The following is a 23809-nucleotide window of genomic DNA, read 5'->3' as shown; positions in this document are numbered from 1 at the left end:
TGGGTTTTTACAGTAGCTGTCTCCAAAAGACAATACCACTTAAGATGTATATTGAACAAGGAATGTGAGGTAGTAGAGACAAAACAGTGTGTCTAAGCTTGGATAAGAATATGGAAATACATAAAATTTTGTTGATTTCAAATGCTGGTGAATGGCACAGTTACGCAGTCATAGCTGCATAAGTGTGATTAATTCTGTTGTTATGATAACAGTAAGCTGTGTATCTGTTAAAACACTAACTTAATTTTTTTTAAAAATCCCAAACCTTAAAACTCATGTCCTGACTGTGGTTTGATGGCACATATTAGCTAATTTAATTTTGCTGGAAAAGGGTGGTTGTGTTGCTCAGCTCTGAACACATTCTCTGTTCCTTTCTGCTGTCAGTGATGGTCCTATAACCCTAGAGTGAATTGCCTTAGCCCGCTAAAGGAGAAACATCAGACAGGATCATGAGAACAAACAGGGAAAAGAGGAACAAGGGAGGGCTTCCCTTGTTTGTGTGAACTAGTTGTTAGATGGGCAGTTAGATGATACACCTAAGCGAACTTGTTGATTTACATGATGGGCTTTAACCCCATTATCTAAGGATCTTAGATCTTATTGATAAGCAGCTCAGGATCCCTAGGGATGTTTTCTTCCCACTTCACCAGCCTCTTGTTCCTTTTCATATGTCTGTAGTATACTTAGCTGCTTCTTGTGCCCATTAATGTTCTGCTTGATCTGACTAAATGGAGAGGAAGCTTTTTTTTTGTTTTTCAGCAACAGAACCAGCTTAAGATAGTTTCTAGTGTCTGTGAAACTGTGCCTGGGGGTGTGAAATTTTAAATGACTTAATGATAGTGTAAGAGCTGTTCAGTAGTACAACCTTTTTTAATACCTAGCTGCTTCAAATTTTTCAAATAAGCGTTAACATTAAAATTGCACTAAAACATTTTAGTATTAAAATACTATGTGCCACTGTTTCACAAATACAAGCCAAAGTCATGAACTGCGTATTGTTTTTGCTGTGGCAAAACTTCGTAGTAGGAGAGCTTTGTGAAGTGTCAAAGGAAAAGCAGAAAAAAAATAAGATTCTTGCTCCTTATTCTAGCCAAGGTTTTTAATAACAATGACGCTATGGGTACATTTTGTTCCTCTTAAATCTGTTACAGAAAGATGAGGAGATAATAAAAATGTTCCCTTTTCTATGTGCTCATATTTTCAGATATAAATATTATTCCTCATTGCTCTTCAAGCTGTTTTAAATGCCCTCACTTCCCTGTTAATGGTCATCATTCCTTTCTCTGACTTGCCATGTATTTAGGAGATCCTCTTGTAGCAGCCTTTGCAGGCTGCATATCCCAGGGTTTCAGGAAGGAACAGGACTGCTGTTCGCTACCTCAACATGAGGGAGTGTCTGTAACTCCTCTCTCCTCAGATTTACACCATGTCCATGGTGCATGGTTATGCTATCTCCCACCCCATAATATACACCCCCCCCCATCTTCTAATCAACAATTTTCATGAGTCTTCCCTCTTTCCCTGGCAATAGCTTTCTGAGATAATGCTCTCTGTACATCAGTCTTCCACATTTTTGCCATTTGATGCTGGGGGTTGTGTGTGTCTCCCAGCTCCCCTTCCCTGTACTGAGATCATTCATACTGTACAGCCACATGTCCTCTTCTATCTGTTCCTGCTTTCTGCTTGAATCAAGGCTTCTCTTTTTCTCCTGTGCTTTCAAGGTGCTCCATTTTGCACAGGTTTTCACACTTTCTTTCTATCAGAAGATCCTCTGATCTTGTGAACCCTATTGGGAAGGGAGCAGAAGGAAGAGTGTCATCCTTATGCAAGGTGCTGATTTGCTCTTTTATCTGCTCTGCAGAGAGTGCAGAAGTGGCTAAAGCTTTGTCTTCACTGATAAAAGCTGCGTAGATTGTTGCTAGACTGCTCGTCTTTCTGTACCCCTACCACATATGCTATTTTAGCATGAACATCTGCCCTTGTACAGTTCAGCCCAGTTTAGTCTTTAGGTATAGGCATCTGTTTCTTTCTCTATGAAAAAAAAAGACTTTTAAGAGTTTTAAGAACAATAAATGATCATTGAAGAAGTGGGTAGGCAGTGGTGTAGAAGCATTTCAGTCAGAATTGCTGTCACTGAAGGTTTTTAAGAACAAGGTTGACAAACGGTTACCATTTACAAGAAATGGTTGATGCTTGGCTGCTCCTCCAGGACAGATTAGGTGACCACTCAAAATCTCTTGTAGCCATACTTCCTCTGTTTCCTTCTACTAAACAACTCAACTGTGAAATGACTGTTGGTCTTATACATAATGTTTATTTACTCCTGCTTCTCTGAAAGTGTCTCCAAAAGCATTTCTGCTCCAGAAGCGCCTTTGTCACTATGTCACTTTGTCACTATACTTATGCCACTATGGCCACTTAAGCACAATCTTCAGCTATGTAGATAGGTCAGAGAAACAGGATTTGGTGGTGGTGGATTTTTTCCCTCCAGTAAATAAATTTTTGCCTCCCTTCTGTCCCAAATTAGCCAGGTTAAGCTGAGTAAAGCTGTATTCTTCTGGCACATATCTATCTATTTTTACAGTAGGTTTTACTAGCATAACTATTTTTGCTTTGTGTCTCCTTTACCCACACTTTTTGAGGTAGTTGCTGTGCCAGCAAAATTCTCTAGGGAAGGACCAGGACAGCTATAGCACTGAGACTATTTAGATTAAGGGTTTCTTGACTGGTTTAGGTCACTCCTTGACAGTGAGGTTATAGTAGCTACTGTGGTTAAAATCTAATGTTGTTTCTATAAGCAGACCCACACACTCAGGCTGTCTGAGGCATTAGCCAAGTTTTGGAGAGCTAATTACAGCCTTCACTTGTAGACCTTCACTGCATCATAACCAGGTTTCCTCATCTTATCCTTTTGTCTATACTTGATTGATTATATTTTCTTGTTTATTTCTGGTTTTATACATGAATAGCAAACATATAGAAACATAAGTGTAAGATGAAAAAATATATGTAGCACATCTTCTGAGAATTAAAATGAGACTCCTTCCTCATCATCCTAAACTACTTCTAACTACTCCCTGACTCTGTTGATCCAGAAAACCAGATGAGATGGACTAAAAACCAAATTCTGATTAGTGCCACTAGGCCACTAAGGCATCCCATTACTTTTTTCTTCAAGGATTCCAAATACCTCATTGTTATACACTTAGATGTTATTGTTCTATCCTTAAGTGGTTTCAGGTTTTTGCATAAGTTTTGGAATAAAGCTGGAGGCATCGTGACCTAGACTAAGTAGTAGCATGAATTTGCCACATCTGTGCTGGATTTGTGTTGGAAGGTCCCTTCACTTTTTGCTCATAACTAATTAGAGACATTAGAGTGTGGTCTTCCCAGCTACTCCATGTCACAAAACTCCTGCTATAAGTGGCAGTCACCTGTATAACTGCAGAGGGAAGAGACTAGCAGAGGGGCAGCTCCTTTGCTCATCCTTACCATTAGGTCACTGTGTAGGAAAGATAAGTGAGAGGTTTAAAAAAGAAGTCTATGTCTTTTGTCTAAGTCTAAGTTTTGGCAGGCATTAAATATGGTAGTTTGGTGGGTTTTTTCCCCTTCTTTGCCTTGAGTATTCAGGATTTGACCCTATCTCACAGACATCATCGATGTCAGGACCAAACCCTTAAACAAATTAGTTTTGGCAGATCAGTATCTGTAAATAGATGAGCAGAAAAGAAAATGATTAGCAAGGAAACTGCTTTTTTGTTGTACTGACATGCAGCCTTACGTTTCTACCACTTAGGGGATGAGTGGATGTGCATTACATAGTTTGGAAAGAAGAGGTGCTTGTGTTCACAGACAGCTGTACTAACACAACCTCAGACAATCCAGGTTTGGGAGCAGGTCCTAAGAGCAGAAAATGCTAAAGCATACTTGAGCTCTACAGTATATTTTTTTAAATCAGCTATACTACACTGGTCGTTTTAAGTTATACTGGGAAGGAGCACTGTACCAGTGCTGTAACCAGAATGAAGTACTGCCCAAGGACATTAAAGAGTATATCTTGGATTATGTCCTTGGTAGCTTTATTTGTATGCAAATTTGATTCTGTTCCTAGTGCATTGTTCTCTGTGCTGGGTTTTTAATGTTAGGAAGGTAGTATTGTGTCATATAAAGCCTTGAAGTCTCGGGTTTTGAAATTACAATAAAGGTAGCATGCATCACAAATGTGTGCTGTTATTGTACAAACATCAGCTTCCTGATTTGCCCCCCACTGTGGCTGAAGGCCTGTCCTTTCATACTGGAAGAAATTCATATCAGGAGGACAAATCCCAGAACAAGTCTTTCTTACTGAACTTGCTTTAAGACCGGAGGCAATGACGTCTCTTAACCAAAAGACTCCCAGTGTAATCATACCCACAAAATCTTACTTAGCAAGGGCTTGTGGTGTTTTCTGTTGCTTTGTGCTCTCCAGTAAGCTGTCTTGGATGTCATTCTTTTGCAGAGCAACTTCATGCCTCTTGCCAGCTCTGTGACCTCCTGGGTCAGTTTGTGAGCCTGATCTACAATCCATTAACAGGATGCACCTGCTGTGTGTAGTGGGAGAGAGGCCACACTACTGTGTTACAGTTGGGAGGTGCTTCCAAGGCTTCTCTAAAGCCCTGTTTTACCATAAGTCTTTTTTCCTAGCTGTTATTGCCATGTTCCATCATGTCATTTGACATGTGTGGTCCTGAATTGGGAGTTAAGAAACCCAAGAGAATTGTCAGAGCATAATGTCTGGATCTAAGAGTAGTAGGTCAGAGCACCAGGTCTGATGAGCTGAGGAAACATTCACTTGAATTTTCGTTTGCAATTTTCTGTTTAAATACACATTATGAAGCCAAGAGGATTCTGGCTCTTTATTGCTGAAGTGTTGTGCATTCACTTCTCATTGAAAGTAGCATCAGCTAATGTTTTAAACCCACAAAGAGATTTACCGATTCAAGTAAGATATACACCTTCTTGGAATTTCTTGCATTAGGGATAGTGTAATAAGATTCTCTAAAATCTGGGTTAAGGGGAAAACGGGAACTGCTGCTTCTGATGAACAGTTTCTGTCAGTAGTCAAGATGTGTGTTAACCACTGTAGGATCTGTGACTAGAAGGCTGTATAGTTGTTTGCATATATTGCTCCTGTGTCATGGAATAGAATAAATGCCCATTATGTTTTTACTGCTGTTCAGTCTGATTATATTTACCTGTAGCTACAATTAGGTGAATTAATGTCCTTTGCAAGTTTTAGGTCTCTTTTGGCACAACTCTTGAAGCTGTGGAAAAATTCTATTTTTTTTAGTTCTCTCACTGGACAAAAGCACCAGCTCTTCTATCAAGTTAAACTGTCATTTACAAACTGTAAACAAGGAGGAATCTTTTTATTTTCTGGGACAGCTGTAAAGACTAGCATGGGCTCCTTTCTTGTGCACTGTGCCTTTTTCCTCAAACAAGCATTTAGTGCAAATGTGATTATGCTATCAAGCTGAGATAGTTGGTGGCAGGTGTTTCTTACTTGTGAAAGGGTTTTGTGCACCAGTAGACCCCATGAAACCTAGGAGACAGGGTAACAAGTGTTTTATTTTGTTTTGGTCTTTTACTGCTCTCAAGTATTTAGAGTGAATTCACCAAACATTATGTGGATGTATGCTCTTTCATTTAAAAATAATATTCACAGTACAGCAAACAAGCATCTAGCCTAAGCAAGCTTTTCTTAGGATGAAATATATCGTCTTCTCCATCCCTGTCCATGGGAATATTCTTATATGTTACCACCTATATATGGTAAAGAAGAAACAAATCTACCTCTTTATGTAAGCAAAGATTTACTCTGCGGATACAGTATATGATGCCTTTTTCACAAGTTGCTGCAGGTGATACAACTACCTGCAGCAGCTTGGGCAGATATTTTTGTTTGCATAAATTCCTCATCTCTAAAGGTAAGATGTTGCTGTCAGTAGGGGTTTTCACAAACTTTTCCTGTTACTGTCCTCAAATCATAGAATAGTCCAAGTTGGAAGGAACCTTGAAAGGTTGTCTGGTCCAACTTTTTGTGTTTCCTTTAATGTTAAAATTTTCCTTTAATGTAATCTTTGTCTTGATGCCTGCGTACATTTGCACTGGCTCAGATCATGTGTGTATTGAAATGCCCTTTCATCATGATACAGGTTATCTTCTGGTTTCTTTTGCTCACTTACTGGTGTCTATCAATGTTGTCTTTTGTCTTAAATTTAATTTTAAAATATCTTCACCAGGAACTGTATGTATTTGTGTATAGCACCGTAAAAATGAAAATATTCACATCAGAGAATTATGCTTGTGATGGTAATGAAAAGAATAATGTCAGATTTTTAAAACTGGTTAAAGAATAGAAAGAACTTTATTTTCTGCTGAAGTGAAGAGTGGCAAGTTTCTTATACCTTCTGAATATGTCTGTTAGAGGAACCTGCTAAATACAGTGTTTATGTGCTTGTTCATCTGCACAAATATGTCCTCTAAGTATTGGCAGGTTTGCACAAAAGACTAGAAGCAGAATAATTAATGTTGGTCTTATTGTGTTGAATTGTGTTGAATTTTGAATTAAGACTGTTCTTTTTATATACAAAGCTGTTCCAACTAAAATATTTTAGTCTAATTAAAGAGAACATGGCATATTTTGTACTAAACTACTCAAACCATGAATTATCACCATTTTTTATTTTAGTAACTAAATCTTAGGTTTCCTTCCAGAGACTGTTTCTTAATTTATCCTTGGAGCCTTTTGGGATGAGGAATTGATAGCATTACTGAAACAATTTCAATTCTCTCTCTCTCTCTGCTTTCATTACATGCTGGTGAGGAACTCCAGTCAAAGCAAGTATGGAGAATACTTGCAGCTGCTTTCTCAGAAACTGAGGTCTCTGATTGATACCATGTTCACTGGTGGCTCTCTCTTAGCTGCTTCAGTGTAGTCAACAACAGAAATCATATATTCACATAAAAGTGTCAGTGCTTGGTATGGAGCTATTCTGACAGTTATAATGAAATAATGTGCAGACTAGCTATGTTTGCCAGGTGTGGAAAGAAGAACTTGTAATGTAAATTTATCACAAGAGAGACTCACTGATTTCAGTCCTAAAACACACGAGTATGTGGATTGGGAGAAGGTGCTTATACTTTTCTTTTCAAACCTAACAGTCTGTTCATTTTTAGATAATTTTGATTTGATGTTTTTTTAGAACTGTGTATTTCTCTGTGATTTATTTCTGTTAACTTATTTTTTTAATCTTCTTTATTTTAATGTGTGCCTGTTTGCCCATAAAGGGATATTACTCTATGAGCCCTTGTGATGACGGATATGTAAGTGTCTATATCTTTATATCCTTTCACGTTGCCTGCTCAGTCTGTCACAGCCTTTAAATCTTTTCATTTCACTATGTGTAACAATTTTCCATGCATTTTAACTTGTCATGACATTAACTGTATGGTTTATAAAGAACCAAAAAATGTTTGAGTTTTGGAATTTCTGCATGAAGAACAGAAGTTCTGAGTAACCTTATGGCTTCATAATACATATAACATGGCATGTCAGCAAAAGAGCAGCTTTGTCCACAACTTTTATGTGAAACACAGCTTCTTATAGCATGCAGAAAGCAACTGTTTCTTCCACATGAACATCAGTGTATATAGTATACAATGTCTCTAAAGTGTGCCAGCACCTGCTGATCCCACACCACCTTTGACAAAGCAAATAAATATTATTGCTTAAGACAATACAGCAAATTGAGTTCAGGTGTGTCATATTTTACATATTTGTATTTTTAATTTCTAAAGTGAAACTTACTCTCCGTAGTAAAGATTATAAAATTCATACAATTAAAATGGATCCTCTTTCATTGAAAACTGAAAAAGCACAACAGTATTCTGTGTATTGCTATGACTTCTGTAACCCAGATGGAAGTTTGTATTCTGGCAATATTACAAGTACACCATAAGTATCTAATTTTGCCCATAGTCAGTGCATTCTTTGCAAACAGAGGAAATGAGTCTACTTCTAAGTAACTCAGGATGTAATCAATTCATAAAGTGATTGACACCGATTCTGAAAAATGTCAGTCAGTATTCTACTTTCAAATAATCCATACTTATATTTTTATCCCTTTTCTTGGGTAAAACAAGATTTCACCTTTAAAGAAAAACTACATTTTTTCCAAACTTATTCATCACTTAGAATTGCAGTAACCCCTGTGGGCACTCAACTTCCTGCTTAAAACAACATTTTGTTTTGAGAAATAGTCATAAAATTATTGAATGCAATGGACTATTCCTTATGTGCTGCTTCTTATCTTAATGTAGAGAATACTATATGCATTCACATGTGTTTAAAAGACCACCTGCATTAATTAACCTGTTCCTGTTGATAATGTGAATGGTCATATCAGATACCTTTTGCTGGATGTTTAACATTTTGTTCCCATAATGGTCTGTTTTGAGATTGAGCAAAGTTGATTACAGATGAGCAATTATGAATTAACTTTTCTTTAGCAAAGATAACTTTTGCCCTTATACAGGTAGCCTTAGTTAAATGTAACTTTGAGATGTAAAATACAGTAACTTACAACACAGAGTTGTTCATAAAGTTTTTTCTAAAGCTATCTGACTCTAATTCTGAGGTTTTTCTTGAATACATAGATAGCTTTCAGACTCCTCATGCTGTTTATATATAGTGTTTTATACTTTGTGTTGTCATTGCATTATCACATAGTATTACAGTATTACTTTTTTATGTACACTTCAGGTGTCTTAGAGAACCTGTTTTGTATGGTAAATGGGAAGTTTTCATAACAGCATATTTCTAGTATAAGTAAGAAAACAAACAAAAAAAATAATTAAAAACATTTGCAGATCTTCTTATGAAATAAATTTGCATATTCCCGGTAGACCTGCCAGGTTACACAAGCTTGGAGCCTAATCCATCATAGGCTGCATGTAGCAGTCTTCTCATTAATGTATAACAAATTAGCTCAACATAAATTTGTGGGTTATAATGTTATGTACAAATATGGTCAAATTTTTGGGTTGCTCCTCACATATTCATCATGTATCTTTGATTATTAATTCCGAATCTCCATTCACTTGACACTGAATTCTTATGGCACATTTTGAGAGTGGTAACTGAGAACAGAACCTGGCTTTCAGCTTTAGCCTTCATAGGCTATTTAGGCATTTGATGAATATATACATCAAATAGCAAAGTGGAGTTAGTTTGAATACAGAGCTACAGTATTTGATAAAATCAGTTGTGGTTTTGGCTTGCACATGAAATGCATCTGTTTTCTTTTATAAATATTGTTGGGTTTTTTTTCGCTTTGAACTTTTTTGTTTTATTCCACACTGTTCATATTTATGCCTCAGTTCAAAAATGAAGGGCTGCCATCTGTGGCTGGTCTGCATTGTGACAGAATTATTTTACTTAATATGGCACCTGGCTTGTCTTTGGCAAGAACCAACACCAACATAAGTCATGATCCTACCAGAATGAGCTATGCTTGGGCTGTTGTTTTCTTGTGTTTGTTTCTTTTCCTTTTGTTAAGGCACCTAGTTTCTGCATGTGTTTCAGTTCTGACATGATTCTGTCTCAGGATAGGTTTTAATCAAAAGTATGTTGTTCAAGAGTAAGTCTGTGAATGCTGGGAGTCATGTATTGCAGATGAGTCATGCATGCCCCATGTTCTACATGCTCTTTTCATTCACTGGCAATTTCAGGAATATTATTACTCAAAAAGTTGAACTAATATTTAACCTGTTCCAGGAAAGGTAAGACTGGGGAAAGGAACTGGGAGAAAATGCTAAGGAAATAAATTCTTTTTAATCTAAGAAAACTGGTAGTACAGAGGAGCTATGTAGACTTGGCTGATTGGGACGTTGTCTGGTGGTTGACATGATGGATGTGTAATGAGGAACTTACCTCTCAGCAGTGCCTTTGATTCTCATTGCCCTTCAGTCTGTGGTCTTGGATTCATCACCTGGAGATGAAGATCGTAATGTTTCTACTAACCTTACAAGAACATTAAGAATTTACTTTATATAGAGTGCTTTGAGGGCTATGAATGTACAGTGCTAATGGTTTTACTTTTGTCCAGTTATTTAAAAGTAGCTGTTATGAATAAGTCCCAACTATACAGCATCCAAATACTCTGTCAAAAACATGGTGCAGTTGGAGTTTTTGCATTATTGCCACAGAACTGACAAGATATCATCAGAGTTCAGCATTTGGATTTGAGAATGAACACCCAAGAAAGAGAAGAATGGATCTGAGGATCAAAAAGCCAAAAGGTTGAAGTGGTCTCTGTTCTGCCCACTTCCAGACTTCAGTATTAACCTTTTCCTCAGTTAAATGTATCCATTCCTAAAAATAATTTTTAAAGGCTTCATGTTTTTATGTGTATCTGCAACATAGATGTCAGTTTTTAAAAGCATATGGCTAAAATTTTGCAAAGAACTTGGAGTTTTGTTATTAATTTGGTGGTAGGGCAGATTTTTTCCCTGACAATCTTGCTTTTGCTTTCCATGGTAGCAATGTAGTGAGAGGGGTGAAGCCTGGTTCACCTGGCACTCCCACCAGAAGTAATGCATGTGGAAGCTTGGCTTTGGATCTACAGAAATAATGGTGAAGACAATGACCTTTTTCTACTAGGTAGAATATGTGTTTTAAATGAAGCAAGTGTGCTGACGTAAGTAAGCCCACGAGCTGATTTGTAGGACCCAACTGTATTTGAGGTGTGGTTTTCCTTTTGTTAAAGCTAATGTGCAAATCAAGAACTAGAGCTTAACATAGCTTTTTGAGGTTAGGTTATGTAAAGATATTAAGTCTGTAAATATCCTGAGATTGAGACATCTCAGGTCAGTACCAAAGAGGAGAAACAGAAACAAACAAACAAGTACTACCTAGTGAAATGTGAAAGGAGGTGCTGAGACCAAAGTGTATTTGCTTTGGTGGGCCACCTGTTAAGGAATTCAGGATGCACAATTACCCTTCCCTGCTTGCATGGTGCAAGGCACTTTGTGAGGACGAGAAGAGCACTCTGCTTAAGGAATAAGAGTATTAAGCCAAGTTAAAATCAAATGTGAGGATGGATCTGTATTTTGCTCTTTTAATTAGAAATGTTTGTGTGAAGGAAGCCATGAAATTTTCAGCAGAGTATAGGTTGTGTTCCCCAGGCTTAATTTGCACACAAGTCCATAACTCAGTGCTTCCTACTGCTGCTTCCAACTTGTCAAATCTGCCAGCATTAAAAATGAGGCATGGGGCTTGGTACAAACTGTTATGACCTGTCTGGGGTATCAGCTGGAGCTGTGCAGGGACAGGCATCCCTTGCTGCTTCTGCTGCAGGAGGCAATGAAAGCAGCTGAGGAATGGGTGTAGAGGTAGTGCCAGCCAATCTGGGAGTGAGAGGTGAAGAGTCCATGGTATGAGGAAGAGAAAGGCTGGCAGGGTAACAGGGCTGTGAGGGTCTGGGGTGTCTCATGTATTTCCTCTTTAAAAATGAGGATAAAAAGATGAAAAGTTGAGACTCTATGGCGAGAAGTAGCCTGAATGTTAAATTGAATTATCAGCACTTGGTGGTACTGCATTTAGATTGCTTGTTCGAAAATTAAACTGACTGAAAATCTCTTCAGACCCATTTAGCAACAGATGGAGGGTGTGTGATGCTGTCCCTCAGCACGCTGCGTGGCTGTGTGCTTCACAGAGTGCCTCAGTTGTCTGACCTGAAGTAGTATGGACCTTGAAATCATAGCCCTGCGAGCCACAGGAGAGCTGCTGGATTGTGTAATTGCCAAAAAAATACCCAGAAATATAATTCCCAAGCAATATTTTACTGTAATTCTTGTTCTCATAAAATTACTTGAGGCCTAAATAAATTTGTACCAGAGTTGTTACTATACTGTATCTGCTGTTATTTTGCAGAATTATTCTGTTATAAACACTAAATCCGTTGCTTTTCTGTTTGTGGTGGTTGTACCGTAAGCATTATTGTTTAATTGAAAAAAAATTTAGCTCTTCCACACTGCCATTCATTGGTAGATCTCAAAAACCAGCTTATTCAGGAGATTGATGCCTTTATCTGCCTTCTAGATGAGAAAAATTGAGGCCCAGAGATGTGAAATGATATGTTTAAATTCTGTCTGCAGTCAGTAGCTGAATCAGGACTAGAAGTGTATCTTCTGAGACCCAAGCCAATGTCTTACTCAGTATGCCATACTGGAGGGATACAGATTACTTATGACAGATCTATTTATGACAATGCAATCATGAAGATTAAGAAAGGCAGTCTCTGCCTGTAACATGGTTGCATTCTTTCTGCCTATCAGTGGTGCTGACTATAGTCTGTCAGATTCAGAAATGAAGGTGCAGCAAAGAACAAACTAGCTGTGAAAAACTTTTCACCATTTCTGTTCTGCCTCACTGAACCTGACATGATATGAACTGTGTCCTTATTGCTTTCCCTGAGAGAGCTGCCATCCTCCTGTGCAGGTTCGGGACTGATAAACTTGGGTCTGATCAGAAAAGTGAATGTTGGACAGGTAGGTTCTCCTTCTCAGTGGTCCAGCCCTCAGTGCTCCAGTACAGGGTCTGCCTCACAGTGTGGTGCCTTTTTGGTGTAGGTAGACTACAGAACAAAGCCGATGCTTTGCTGTACTCCATCTGATGGCTTAAAAAGTAGTTTGGGAATTAATGGGACTTTTTCCTGCTTGATCTGATTGTTTTTTAAAATTCTGAATGTTTTTCCAGTTGAAGTTTCTGTAGTTTTAAATTTATAAAAGCTTGCAAAATCTTACATTTGCCAAAAAGTTGTATGTGTGGAAGGGTGATGCATCTATCTTTACCAAGTATATATCCTTTAGTTAGACTTTAGTTGGAACACATGTTTTTCTTCCTAAGGTAGCAAAGAAGTGATGGGTAAAAAGGACTTTGCTGAGCAGCAGAGAGCTTTTATATACATTATTTACTCTTAGTGACTTGCTGTATTTCTTTTTGTACCACAGTTCTTTGTTTCATCTTCTCATCTGCAAGGGCTCAGTCATTTCATTTGCTTTAATGTCCTATAGTCACTTTCTTTCCCATTTCCTTTAATGGAGAGGTGTGTTGAGGAAAGCAGTGAAAATGAGTTGTAATTTCAATGCTCACTCAGCTACCAGATGATATGTTTTGCCTGGGAAAACAGTTTTGTTTAAACAAAAGTTAACTTCTGATATTTATCAGAAATGTTAAGGAAAATGAATACAAATAAATGAGTGGAAAACAGTTTAGGTAGATATGATACTTTGAAGGGCTTTTGTATTGTGTGAAATAAACTATGATTTGAGAACTGCTGTCAAGACAGGTTAATTTTGAAGTGTATGACCTGTTAATTGACTATTGTGTACAAGTCATTCATTGACTTAATATAAAATGCTTTCCAACATGGGTATAAGCTTATTTCGCATCTAAGAGAGCAGTTCCTTGTATTATGAAGTATGCCCATGAAGTAGTGTGTTCACGAGTATGTCAGCTGGTGTAATTCAATATTCTCTATGGTATTTCATGCTTTTTTTGTCTCCTAAATCCCTCCGTTTTAAATCTGACAATAGACATTGATTATATAGCTCCCATTGAAAGAGGCTAGGTTAGAATAGAAGTCTGATTTTAAAGGCATAAGTGGTAATGAGAGATTTTGTAGAAAATGAGTAGGGAGATCAACACAAAGAGAGGACACTGAATATTCTGTGAATGTGGCGTGTAGTTGACATCAGAATACATGATATGAAGCACTCTTATGCCAGAATTGCTGCTTCTTGGCTCACCTACAATTAGCTCTAGCAAAAAATATTTACTGAAGCAGACAACTTTTATGTGGAACTTTTAAATGGTGTTGATATTTAAGTTTTTGACTTGTTCAGTAGTGGTGCCTGCGTATGCTGTGTCACACTGCATCAGAGAGCAAGTATCTGGGCTTAACTGAATTTATCCTTGACAGAACCACTGAGAACTGGCATGCTATTCCATATTGGTTTTCATACTAGAATACACAGTATTCTCTTTACATAAAATACAGGGGTATATCTTAGTAGCAACAGGCATTCTGATAACATTAGTGTCAAAACAAAGTAATATAGCAAATTTGGATACAGTAGTATGTGCTAGGTCTTCAGTGAAATATTATTGCAACTTTAAGGTATGTGAAAAATTTTGAAGTCAATAAATGTCTTTAGCAAGTTCTTCATTGTTCCTCAGTGGGCTTTGGATAGTAGTTTCTACTCACTTTTTCTTTTTCTTTTTTAGAAATTCTTCAAGTGTAGATAATTTTGGGAGCATGACAGTGAAGATAACACAGCCAGATTGTAACGAAAGAGATTTTTACCTGTGAAACACTTTAAGGGAGAAGATAAACACTGAAGTCCTCTCTCTCTTTAGCTGTGTTTGTATTTTGCAACATAAATTTTATAGAAAAAGAACTGCAGAACATCAGTGAAAAAATTCACTGTGGACCTTGTTAGTAACACTGCTGGTATGAAATTTGGACTAATCTGTTGTGATTTTTTTCTTTCTTTTTCTGATCCAGGCTTCCACAATGTTGAGAGCATCTTTAGGCCCTATGTAAGTATTTATTGCTGAGCTTCCTTTGTATCTGTAGAGAAGAGGAGGAGCGGTTTGTAAGCTGCAGTGCCCTGCCAATTGTCTGCAGTGGGAATCACTTGTCCTCTCTGTGTGCTTCCTCTGATCTCAGTGAACTTTGTATCCAAATATTCTGTGATCTGTATTCTTCTGTTGACCAGGTTCAGTAACATCCTAATTTCAGCAGGATGTTGCTAATCCAGTAAATCTGCCACTCCACACCTGTGAGTTGGTTGCTGTATTTTCTTTACTGTTTCCGCATATTACAGTCTTGTTGTTGTAAGGGGTTTGATTCTCACAAATCCATGGTAACGTGGATTTTTTTGGTGCTTCAAGTTTAATTTTTGTTGTGACTGACTTAATAAAATTTGGCTTATAAAACTGAATAGAGATTATATATCTGTAGTGAAGGCTTTATTAAATTTTTGAGACATCATTTTGATCCTTCTGTTGTATAAAACATAATTAAAGAGACAACTATACATAATATAAAATTTGTTCTGAAAAGTAAAAGGATAGGAAGATAGGAGTAAAAATTTAGTGGAATATGTTTAAATATTAAAATTAAAGCGTTGACTAGAAGCAGTTTTGTTAAGGGAAACTTCTGTTGCAGTGCTAGAATTCAAAATAGCAAGATAGTACTGATGCATGGAAAGTGGTCCTGTATCAAGCCTTATGTTTTAAGCCAGCATAGTCCAGCCTGTAAAAATCCATTCAGCCTACCACCTTTGCCTTGAAGACATTTCTGTGTCCGTGAGGGTTTAGAGGTGAAGTTTGAGCTGCAGCTTGTTGCCACACCTGTTTATAACCATGTGCTAAGAGCCACGAGCTGCTGCTGTCATGCCCTTGTGGTCCACACGAGATAAAAAGAATGTTATTGTACTGTTTTGTGCCAGTAGAAGGCTCAGATCATCAGTTGGCTAGTTGTCAGAGTTTAGTGTCTCCAAGTTATGATGGTAAATGATCTGCGTGCATGGTGGAAAAATAAGCCCCAAATTTAAATAAAAAGTCTTGTTCTAACATGGTAATGGTAATAAAAGTAACAAAAGGTGTAAAAATATGGAAGCTCTTTCCTGTAGCAGACTTCCTGTTTTGGCTCTTCTCACCTCAGTAACATCAGCTGCACTGGATAAGGAGAGAGAGTTTTGATGAATGTCTTTCCCCTTTGTGTTGTAGGAAGATGCAGGATGTGCCATTGTTGCCCTCTTTGGATTATGAGAAGCTGAAGAAAGATTTGATTACAGGGAATGATCGTCTCAAGGCCTTCTTACTGCAGGCTCTGCGCTGGGTAAGGGACAGGGCCTGTATAGAAATAAACATATAGGTCCCTTCTGGAGGGTTCCAGAACTAAAATCCATTTTGTGGGCAAAATGTTGTTTTGTTCTGGTTGTTCTGGTGATCAGTTCAGCATTATAGGTAACATTTCTCTTTGTCAGTGAAGCCTGCTAAGGCTCCTGAGATGATGAAGAAAGCCCAGGCAGTAGGTATCTATTTGTAGCAGTGTCCTCATCATCTGAGGAAAGCCAGATAGGAATTCCTGGGATATTCAGTGGAAATAATTTCTGATGTGATTTCAAAGAAATTGTTTTAGGCAGTTCTTTTTCCATGTATTGCCCTGTTTTAGATTTATATAAATATTGCTGTATCCAAGAAACACCTGACTAATCACCAGTTTTCCTTTGTAATCAAGGTATTCTACAAGAGCCTACCTTTTGATGACTTGGATCATATAATGATATTTCAGAAAAATTAAACAGGAAGTTACATTTTCCTGCTGAAAAGGAAGCTGATGGGTTCAAAGTGACAGACATAAAAGGTTATAATCATGGAATTCTGATCCAGCTTCAATGTTCACTTTCACATAAAAAAACATCCATTGGGTCTGACCAGTGGTTCTTCTGGCCCAGTATTCTGTCTCAGATCTTTCAGAAAAGCACCACATCTGTAGCTATTAGAGGGACTTTTTAACTTTATGGGAAGTAATGCTGTATCCTTCCTGTATGGACAGTGATGACAGCTCCCAAGTAACGGTTTTGTAATGGATCATTTGGCTGAGGTCAGGTCAGTTTGTCTCTTTCCCTTAGATCACTGAGGCTGAATTCCTTCTCCCCATGAGAAGAGGTTTCTCAGCTGTGGGGTATCAGCACCTTCAAAATTTTCAGTGGCCATCAATTCACATTACCATTTATTTGACTCATTTATTTATGTTGTTATTTATTTTAGCGCTTGACAACATCATATCCTGGAGAACAAAGAGACACTGTCCTACAAGCCTACATCACTAATGACCTCCTAGATTGCCACAGCAGCTGTCAGGTCAGCTGGAAAGGGTTTTCCTCCAACTTGTATGTGATATTGCTCATTTGTTTATTTAAAGTGCTGATCAGAAAATTTTATCACTCTCTGGAATGGGGGAAAAAAAATAATAGTGCCAAAGTCACGTAATACATTTAACTTCTGCATCCCAGTCTTTAAATATTGATGGCAAAGCTTTGCATTACAAGAGCTGTCGATGCAGATTGTAGACAAGTGGAAGTTTGTCACCTCTCCTGGTGTTTAATGCCTGTGGGTTGAGCAGCAGCCTACTGAGCCCCTTACTTAGGAGTTAGCTCTTGCTTATCAGATGATATGTCTTTTTTTGAGTGATTATGTATTGATAGATAATACGTCCAATCCATTTCACTGATCTAGGCTAAGAACCAAATTAGGACCTCAATCTCAATACCTCTTTGGAATATATGATTATGGACTTGTAGTAAAATGTTCAACAGTATTTCCCTGAATTTCGAATGGATTGTTATCTTTCTTTAGAAAGGGAAATTACTGGCATGTTGATTTTGAAAGGTTGCTTCTGTCATTGGTAATCCAATGCTATTGCTAACAAAAGTGCAATAACGTTTTTAATTTGTAATAGTGAATTTTGTTCTCCAGTTGTTTGAAGCAGTGGGCCTACTTATTACGTTGTGGCTCCCATTTTCATTGTAACAGTAACTTCACTAGAAAAGTTAAAGGATTATTAAATCAATGATCTGGTTTTCTCTGTGTAAATTTCTGAGAGGAAAGTTATGTATAAGTAATGTATGAAGTAAAACAGATTAAAAGTAGTTTTCAATATGGTGTTCTTGGTAAGTTGCTGAGCTGCTTTCCCACACTCTTAATTGTCAAACAAAAGCATTCCTATTTAGGTAACATTACTTCATTTAAGTTCATCAACAAAATAAACAGATCTTTTTTGTCAGTAACTAAATATTAATTTTAGATAGCAGCTTTAACTGATAACTGTGTTGATTCATTATAATTCTCACCCTACACCCATGGACCTTAATGATGGTTTAATAGACTGAGCCGAGGAGCTCTAATTTGCTTTTTTGTTCATTTTCTCTCTCTCCCACAGCCTGCTGCCAGAAAAAAAAAAAAAAAGAAACTGAGAAATTTTAGATCATATTGACATTATTTAAGATATCAGTATGCATTCAGAATTTGTTTGCTCTGAAAATTTGATTAAGCTTTTGAAACATTATAGAAGACTATCTTTTCCTACTTTGAGTTTTTATTAATGTTTGCTTTCTTTTTCAGAGAAGTGTCCTCAAACTATTACATTCTAAGAGCGAGGTAGTCAGACAGTATATGGCAAGGCTCATCAATGCTTTTGCTTCACTGGCAGAAGGTAAGAGATTTGAAAAAAAAAAAAAAAAAAGTCAGCATTTTCATAGAAAACTGGCTTATAGGTACTTCACAAGTGCATGTCACTGCATGTGGAAATTTAGAGCCTTATTTGCACCCTTTTTTTAGGGATTCACTGTCTTTTGTTACATGCATTCAAACCAGTTTTTCAATATCCAGAAAGTTTTAATCTTGACAGTGTATGTTCAGCATTTCAGTGGTCTATGTGAGAACTTACGCAAGCACTGCCTTTAATGTAGTCTTCAGTCTCTTCATGAGGGTTAACAAAAAAAAAAAAAAAGACAGAAAAGAAGAAAAATCCCTGTTAATTAAAGGTCCTGTAGGCAAAACTGTTACCAGGCTGTGCAGCAGTAGTTAGTGCAGCTGCTGTTACATCTTCCTGGTCCTCACCTGAATTGTACCTCACTGCTCTTTGCATTTATATGCAGCTTTGTATCTCTGCCTGTCCCAAATTAGCCCTTGGTTTGGTGCTACTTAAGGAGCTAACTATTGCTAGGAACTGAAATCCTACTTAAAGTCAATAGTAGTAGAGCACCTTACTTTCCTGAGCTCTTTGGACGCCTCTGCTCTTTTCATAGAGTATACAGAACTGATGGAATAGTAAAGCATGAATTCCTGAAAGAGGAATAGTGGATTCTGTGTGGTACTAATGTGGTGAGGAGCTCTAATGTCCCATGTGGCTGGATTGAATGCAGATAGTCTGCTAGACAATGCATTTGTGCAGGTTTGTTTGGGTCTTGGCACAAGATTGTGGCTTGTCAGGAAGAAATCGAGGTCAATCCTGCTTACTTTTCCAAGGAGAGGGAGCTTTTCTGTCATAAGCGGATATCTCAGCATCTGTTCTTTCATCGCTTTTTGCACCAGGTCGTGTCTACCTTTCTCAAAACCCAATGTTGCTGCAAATGCTGGAGGAGAGACTGAAAGCTGAAGACAAGGATTCCCTTACATGGGAGAATGTTCTGGGGGCTCTGCAGAAATTCAGCCTCAGGTGATGAAAGCACAGCATGCAGTGGTGACAGCAGGAGAGGAAATGCAGGCTAGTTAAACTCTGTTCAGGGAGGAAAGAAGAGCACTTGATTTTCCCATAACAATCATCAGAACCTCTGATGACTGATGAAAGCAGCGTCATTTGTTATGGAGGAGAACTCAGTTTTGCTGACTGAATTAACCTGACTTCCTACAGCTGTCGAGACCCAAGTAAAAGTACATAGCCTTGTGTACTTTATATGTATTTGTTAATTGAACGAAGTGAAAATCTTAATTTAGGAGGTTCTGAAGATCCTACATATAGAAAAAGAGAGTTGCATTACACTCCAAAGCATGAGGTTTTCATTAACCTTCCTGCAAACATTTTTCAGGGATTTCATCCTCATCCTGTTAATCCTCTTTCCTGGAGCTGTCTATGCATGGGCTGTCTTGTTTCTTACTTTTGCATTAGCAGTCTGACTCACATGCCCACCACAAAAGAAATATCATGCAAAAGCAGTAAAGGGCATGATGTTGCTCCCATTTATCAAATAAATATGATCTAGGAACTCTGTTTTTGCAGTACTCAGGAGGAATATCCAGCCCTGAATAGTTAACTAAATGTAACGATGTGGATGGATGTGTTTAGCTGTTGTTATTTTCATTCATATTTTGTCTAAATTAAAATTGTAACTGTTGGGGTTTTTTAATGTTTGTTTGGGCTTGTTGAAGAATCAGGGCTGCTTTTAGATTTGCTTCATTTAGAACTTGTCTGGATGAAGCACATCTAAATGTGCTTTGGGTAAAATGCTGGACTGCTTCCTGATGTGATACCTTTACACATATTTGAGATGCGAGAGAATAATTCTTCATAGCATACTGCTTGAAATCTTAAACCAATCTTAGAGAAAGTTATTTTTCTGTTAAAGCAGTTGTTGATAGTACAAGTTAGTTTGAATTTTGGGGCCTAGGCACTAAGCTACTGAAAATTTGAAAGTCTTTTTACAATCTAAAAGAGCTAAGAATTAATCTCATAGAAGGTTAATTCCAGGTATTTGACAAGAGGGACTTTCTTCTAATGTGTCATCAGATGCTCCCTTGTTTTGCTCAGTCCATGCCATAGACCTACTGCAAGATCCAGGACTGAGAAAGTGTATGGGTTTTCAGGAGTAATCCAAATCCCAAATACCCACACCAGGAAAATACCTGCTTTGATCTTTGTAATTTAGATGATTGTCCATAGGTAAGACAATAATGTGATTAAAAATGGTGTTCTTTGGCAAGACCTTTCTATGAGTATATAGTTCTCTCTTTTTTTTTTTTTTTTTTTTTTTTTTTTTTTTTTTTTGTATTATAAAGTGAGGAATTTCAGTTGTAGGAGATCACAGTTAGTTGACCACCTGGCACTCTATTCAGTATACTCTTCGAGGGCAGCTACAAGTTGAGTTAAAAGAATATGTGATTTAAGAATCTCTAGGAAAAAAGAGCAAATAGATTTAAGCAAAAGATCTCATTTGTCAAATCAACAGTACAAAAGTGCTATGGCTATCTATGGCCAAAGAAGTAATTAATTTGTTTTATGGTTCTGTTTTGTGTAGCTGGCTTTTTTACCAATTTTAAGACAATTGAAAGTGCAATTTTAGGTGGAGTGAGAAACCTTAGAAAATGGTGTGAAGAAACTTACCTCAGCAGTTTGCAGGTTTGTAAAAACAAAACAAAACACAAAAAACAACCCACCCAACAACGTTTTAGTCCTCTAACCCTATGGGAATCTGCATCTTCAATTTCTTCAGGCTTTATTAATTCTTTAGTTTAATTGATTCTGCCAAAATTGATATTTGGGGGATGTGGGGGTGTGAGTGTTTATTGGCAGACTAGTGTATAGCAGGTAGGTGAAGGATGGTTTTAATGTGCTTATATTAGCTATAAATGTATTTGAAAGCTATATATGGTCTGATTTTTGTGAACTTTTGTTTTTTAATCCTAGGCGTGCACTGCAGTCAGCAATGATCAAAGATGGGCTCATTTTCTGGCTGGTTGATGTTCTAACAGATACAGACTGCCTGTCTGATTACACACTGGAGTATTCTGTTGCCTTGCTCATGAATCTCTGTCTGCGGAGTGCAGGTGTCTTACATTTTGAATTACAACCTTATTCCAAGAAATAGATAGGGAAGATTGTGAATCCTTTTTTCTGATCTACCTGGATTCTTTCAAGTGACTATAATTAGTAGCAGGAACTCACATAACCAGAGATATTTGAGTGTTACAACCAGTGCTTTTGAGATTTACCAAGAATCCCTAACTATGGAGGTTAGCTTGACCAAAATCTAAAGAATTAAGACAACAGTTAATCAGTGGAACCCTCTAAGACTTGATTCTTCTTTTGTATCCGTATGTGAGGACTGCTATTCCTAAATTCCAGGCCCACTTTTCAAAGGACACTTCTTACTTGTGTGACAGATTTGTTTGTATAAAAGAAAGTCATAACAGAGTTGATCAGTAATGTCAAGGAGCTTAACCTTCACTTTGCTGAATGTGCTCAAATGCTTCACTTCTACAATGCAGATATTCTACAATGCAGATATTCCCCCAAGAAAATAAAGTTCTGTCTATGTCCAAGAGACTTAAAAGAAGCTTAAAGTAGGTTTCGTTTTAAAAAGGAAAGTAAGGCAAGGGTGAAAAATTGACTGTTTGCCATAAGCAAAATAATGTCTTTGTTAAACTGTTTAAAACCTTTTTGTTTTGCATCTTGTCCAAGATTACAACTGTATCTTATAAATTCAGAGTAACTCCACTGATTTCAGTTCAGTTATGCTGAGCAGCATTTGGCAGGGACAAGGCAAAGTTCTCTGTAAATTATATTTAATTCCAATTTTAAGAAGTAAGCAACTTGCTCTGATCTGTTACATTTTTTTCAAGCATATTTATGTTTTCTCCCTTTGCAGGGAAGAAAATGTGTGCAAGGATCGCAAACCATGTACTCAGAGTTCTCTCTGATCTTCTTGGCCATGAGAATCATGAGGTATTTGAACAACAAACTTTAGGTTAAGGAAAAGGCAGAAAGAAAATTTAAAGATTAAAACAAAAGCAAGAAAGGAAGAAAAGGAAAAAAGTAAATTTGTTTTGTTTCCCTTGTTAGACCCCCATGAAATTAAGTTGTGTGAAATTTTCCTAAAATTCAATTATGTAAACTTTTTTTCATTGGGCACTGTTTTTTTTCTAGACTTAATTTTGTCTTCCTTTAACAAATGTTGGCAGCTAAGAATGCAAGTCTCTTAGATGCATAGTTAACATGCAGTCCATGTACCTTCTTGATTGCAGTTTCTAATGCTGTTTAAATGTCATCTCACACCAAATCATCTCAAGCTTAACTAGTGACATGAACAGTGTATGATGCAAGCCATTATGCAAAACATCAGGTGCAAAGAAGCAAATCTTCTGATAGTTTTAAGGAATATTTTAAGAAAGCAGTACACCTGTGACATTCAAGCCCTAATATCTTTTTATCTACCACTTCATTTAACCTGCCACTTAACCCTTTTGTGGTTCAAGTTTCTTTTCTGTCTCCAGACATGCTTGCATCTTAGATGCTAAATTAAACTACCTCAGAGGAAAAGATTAGTTAGTTCTACCTAATGCTTTTCAACACATCACTGATATCTGCTGTCTGCTGTACAAAGCATTACTTCAGTTGTCTTTGCAGAGGGTCACTTCTTTAATCATGGAATAAAATTCAAGGGAGGAGAAAATGCAGGCAAATATTATATGAAGTTGAAACCATAGGGAGGCAGAATTTTCACCAGGGTATTCTAGATTGATTCCTTGATGACTGTGCACAGTACAATGGAATATAAACTCTCGTGTCTCATGTTTATATACAATGATTGTATCATCAGGTTTTTTGTTTATCACCTCAACTGAAAGTAGAGACTAGATTGAAATGAAGCATTTACTCCACATTTTATGAATTTATTGAAAGATGTACATCAGTTCTTTACTAGCACTGTTTTGATTAACATGAAACTTAGCATACCTTTATTGTACTGTTTCACTAGCTTTGTTTTTATGAATGGTGAGAGTTAACACAATACATACTAACACAAAATAACATCCCCATCCCTAGACTGAAGTATTTAGAAAATGCTAGCATACTGTTGAAGTCTGTGTCTTAGAATGGCCTTGAAATTTCTTTCAGAGGGTGCATTCTTACAAACTAGTTTGCATCAGCACAGCTGATAGTAGTTTTGTTATCAAAGTTGGAGGGAATGCTCTTGGGTGCCAGGAGAGCTTTATGAGAAGCTGTGGAATCCTTGTGTAAATCCCAGTCCCTTATCTTTCCTTGCTTCCCCTGCTCCCAGCCTGGCTCACTGTTCATTTTTACAAGGGTATAGACAGAGTATGACTGGAAGTCTTAGTGTTCCAACAGTAACTGACCAATACAAAGGATCACATAAGTGCCGATAAAACTAGTTTGACAGATCTGGTGGCTGTCAC

At 37.3% G+C, this 23809-nt stretch overlaps 1 protein-coding gene across 1 annotated transcript in view; it reads left to right on the top strand.

The window, feature by feature from the left end:
* ARMC9 (armadillo repeat containing 9) overlaps positions 1 to 23809 on the top strand; it is a 64384-nt gene that overhangs the window by 12607 nt on the left and 27968 nt on the right. Inside the window, exons 10-17 of the mRNA XM_026854616.1 lie at positions 7330 to 7365; positions 14610 to 14644; positions 15839 to 15950; positions 16886 to 16978; positions 18239 to 18329; positions 19211 to 19334; positions 21300 to 21439; positions 22261 to 22337. Of these exons, the coding sequence (XP_026710417.1) occupies positions 7330 to 7365; positions 14610 to 14644; positions 15839 to 15950; positions 16886 to 16978; positions 18239 to 18329; positions 19211 to 19334; positions 21300 to 21439; positions 22261 to 22337 (708 nt within the window). The remainder of the gene's footprint in view (positions 1 to 7329; positions 7366 to 14609; positions 14645 to 15838; positions 15951 to 16885; positions 16979 to 18238; positions 18330 to 19210; positions 19335 to 21299; positions 21440 to 22260; positions 22338 to 23809) is intronic.

This window comes from Athene cunicularia (assembly GCF_003259725.1).
Source record: "Athene cunicularia isolate RWA chromosome 9 unlocalized genomic scaffold, athCun1 chr9_part1, whole genome shotgun sequence".
Lineage (NCBI taxonomy): Eukaryota > Metazoa > Chordata > Aves > Strigiformes > Strigidae > Athene > Athene cunicularia.
Note: the sequence above shows the minus strand (reverse complement) of the source record. Positions and strands in the feature narration are given on the sequence as shown.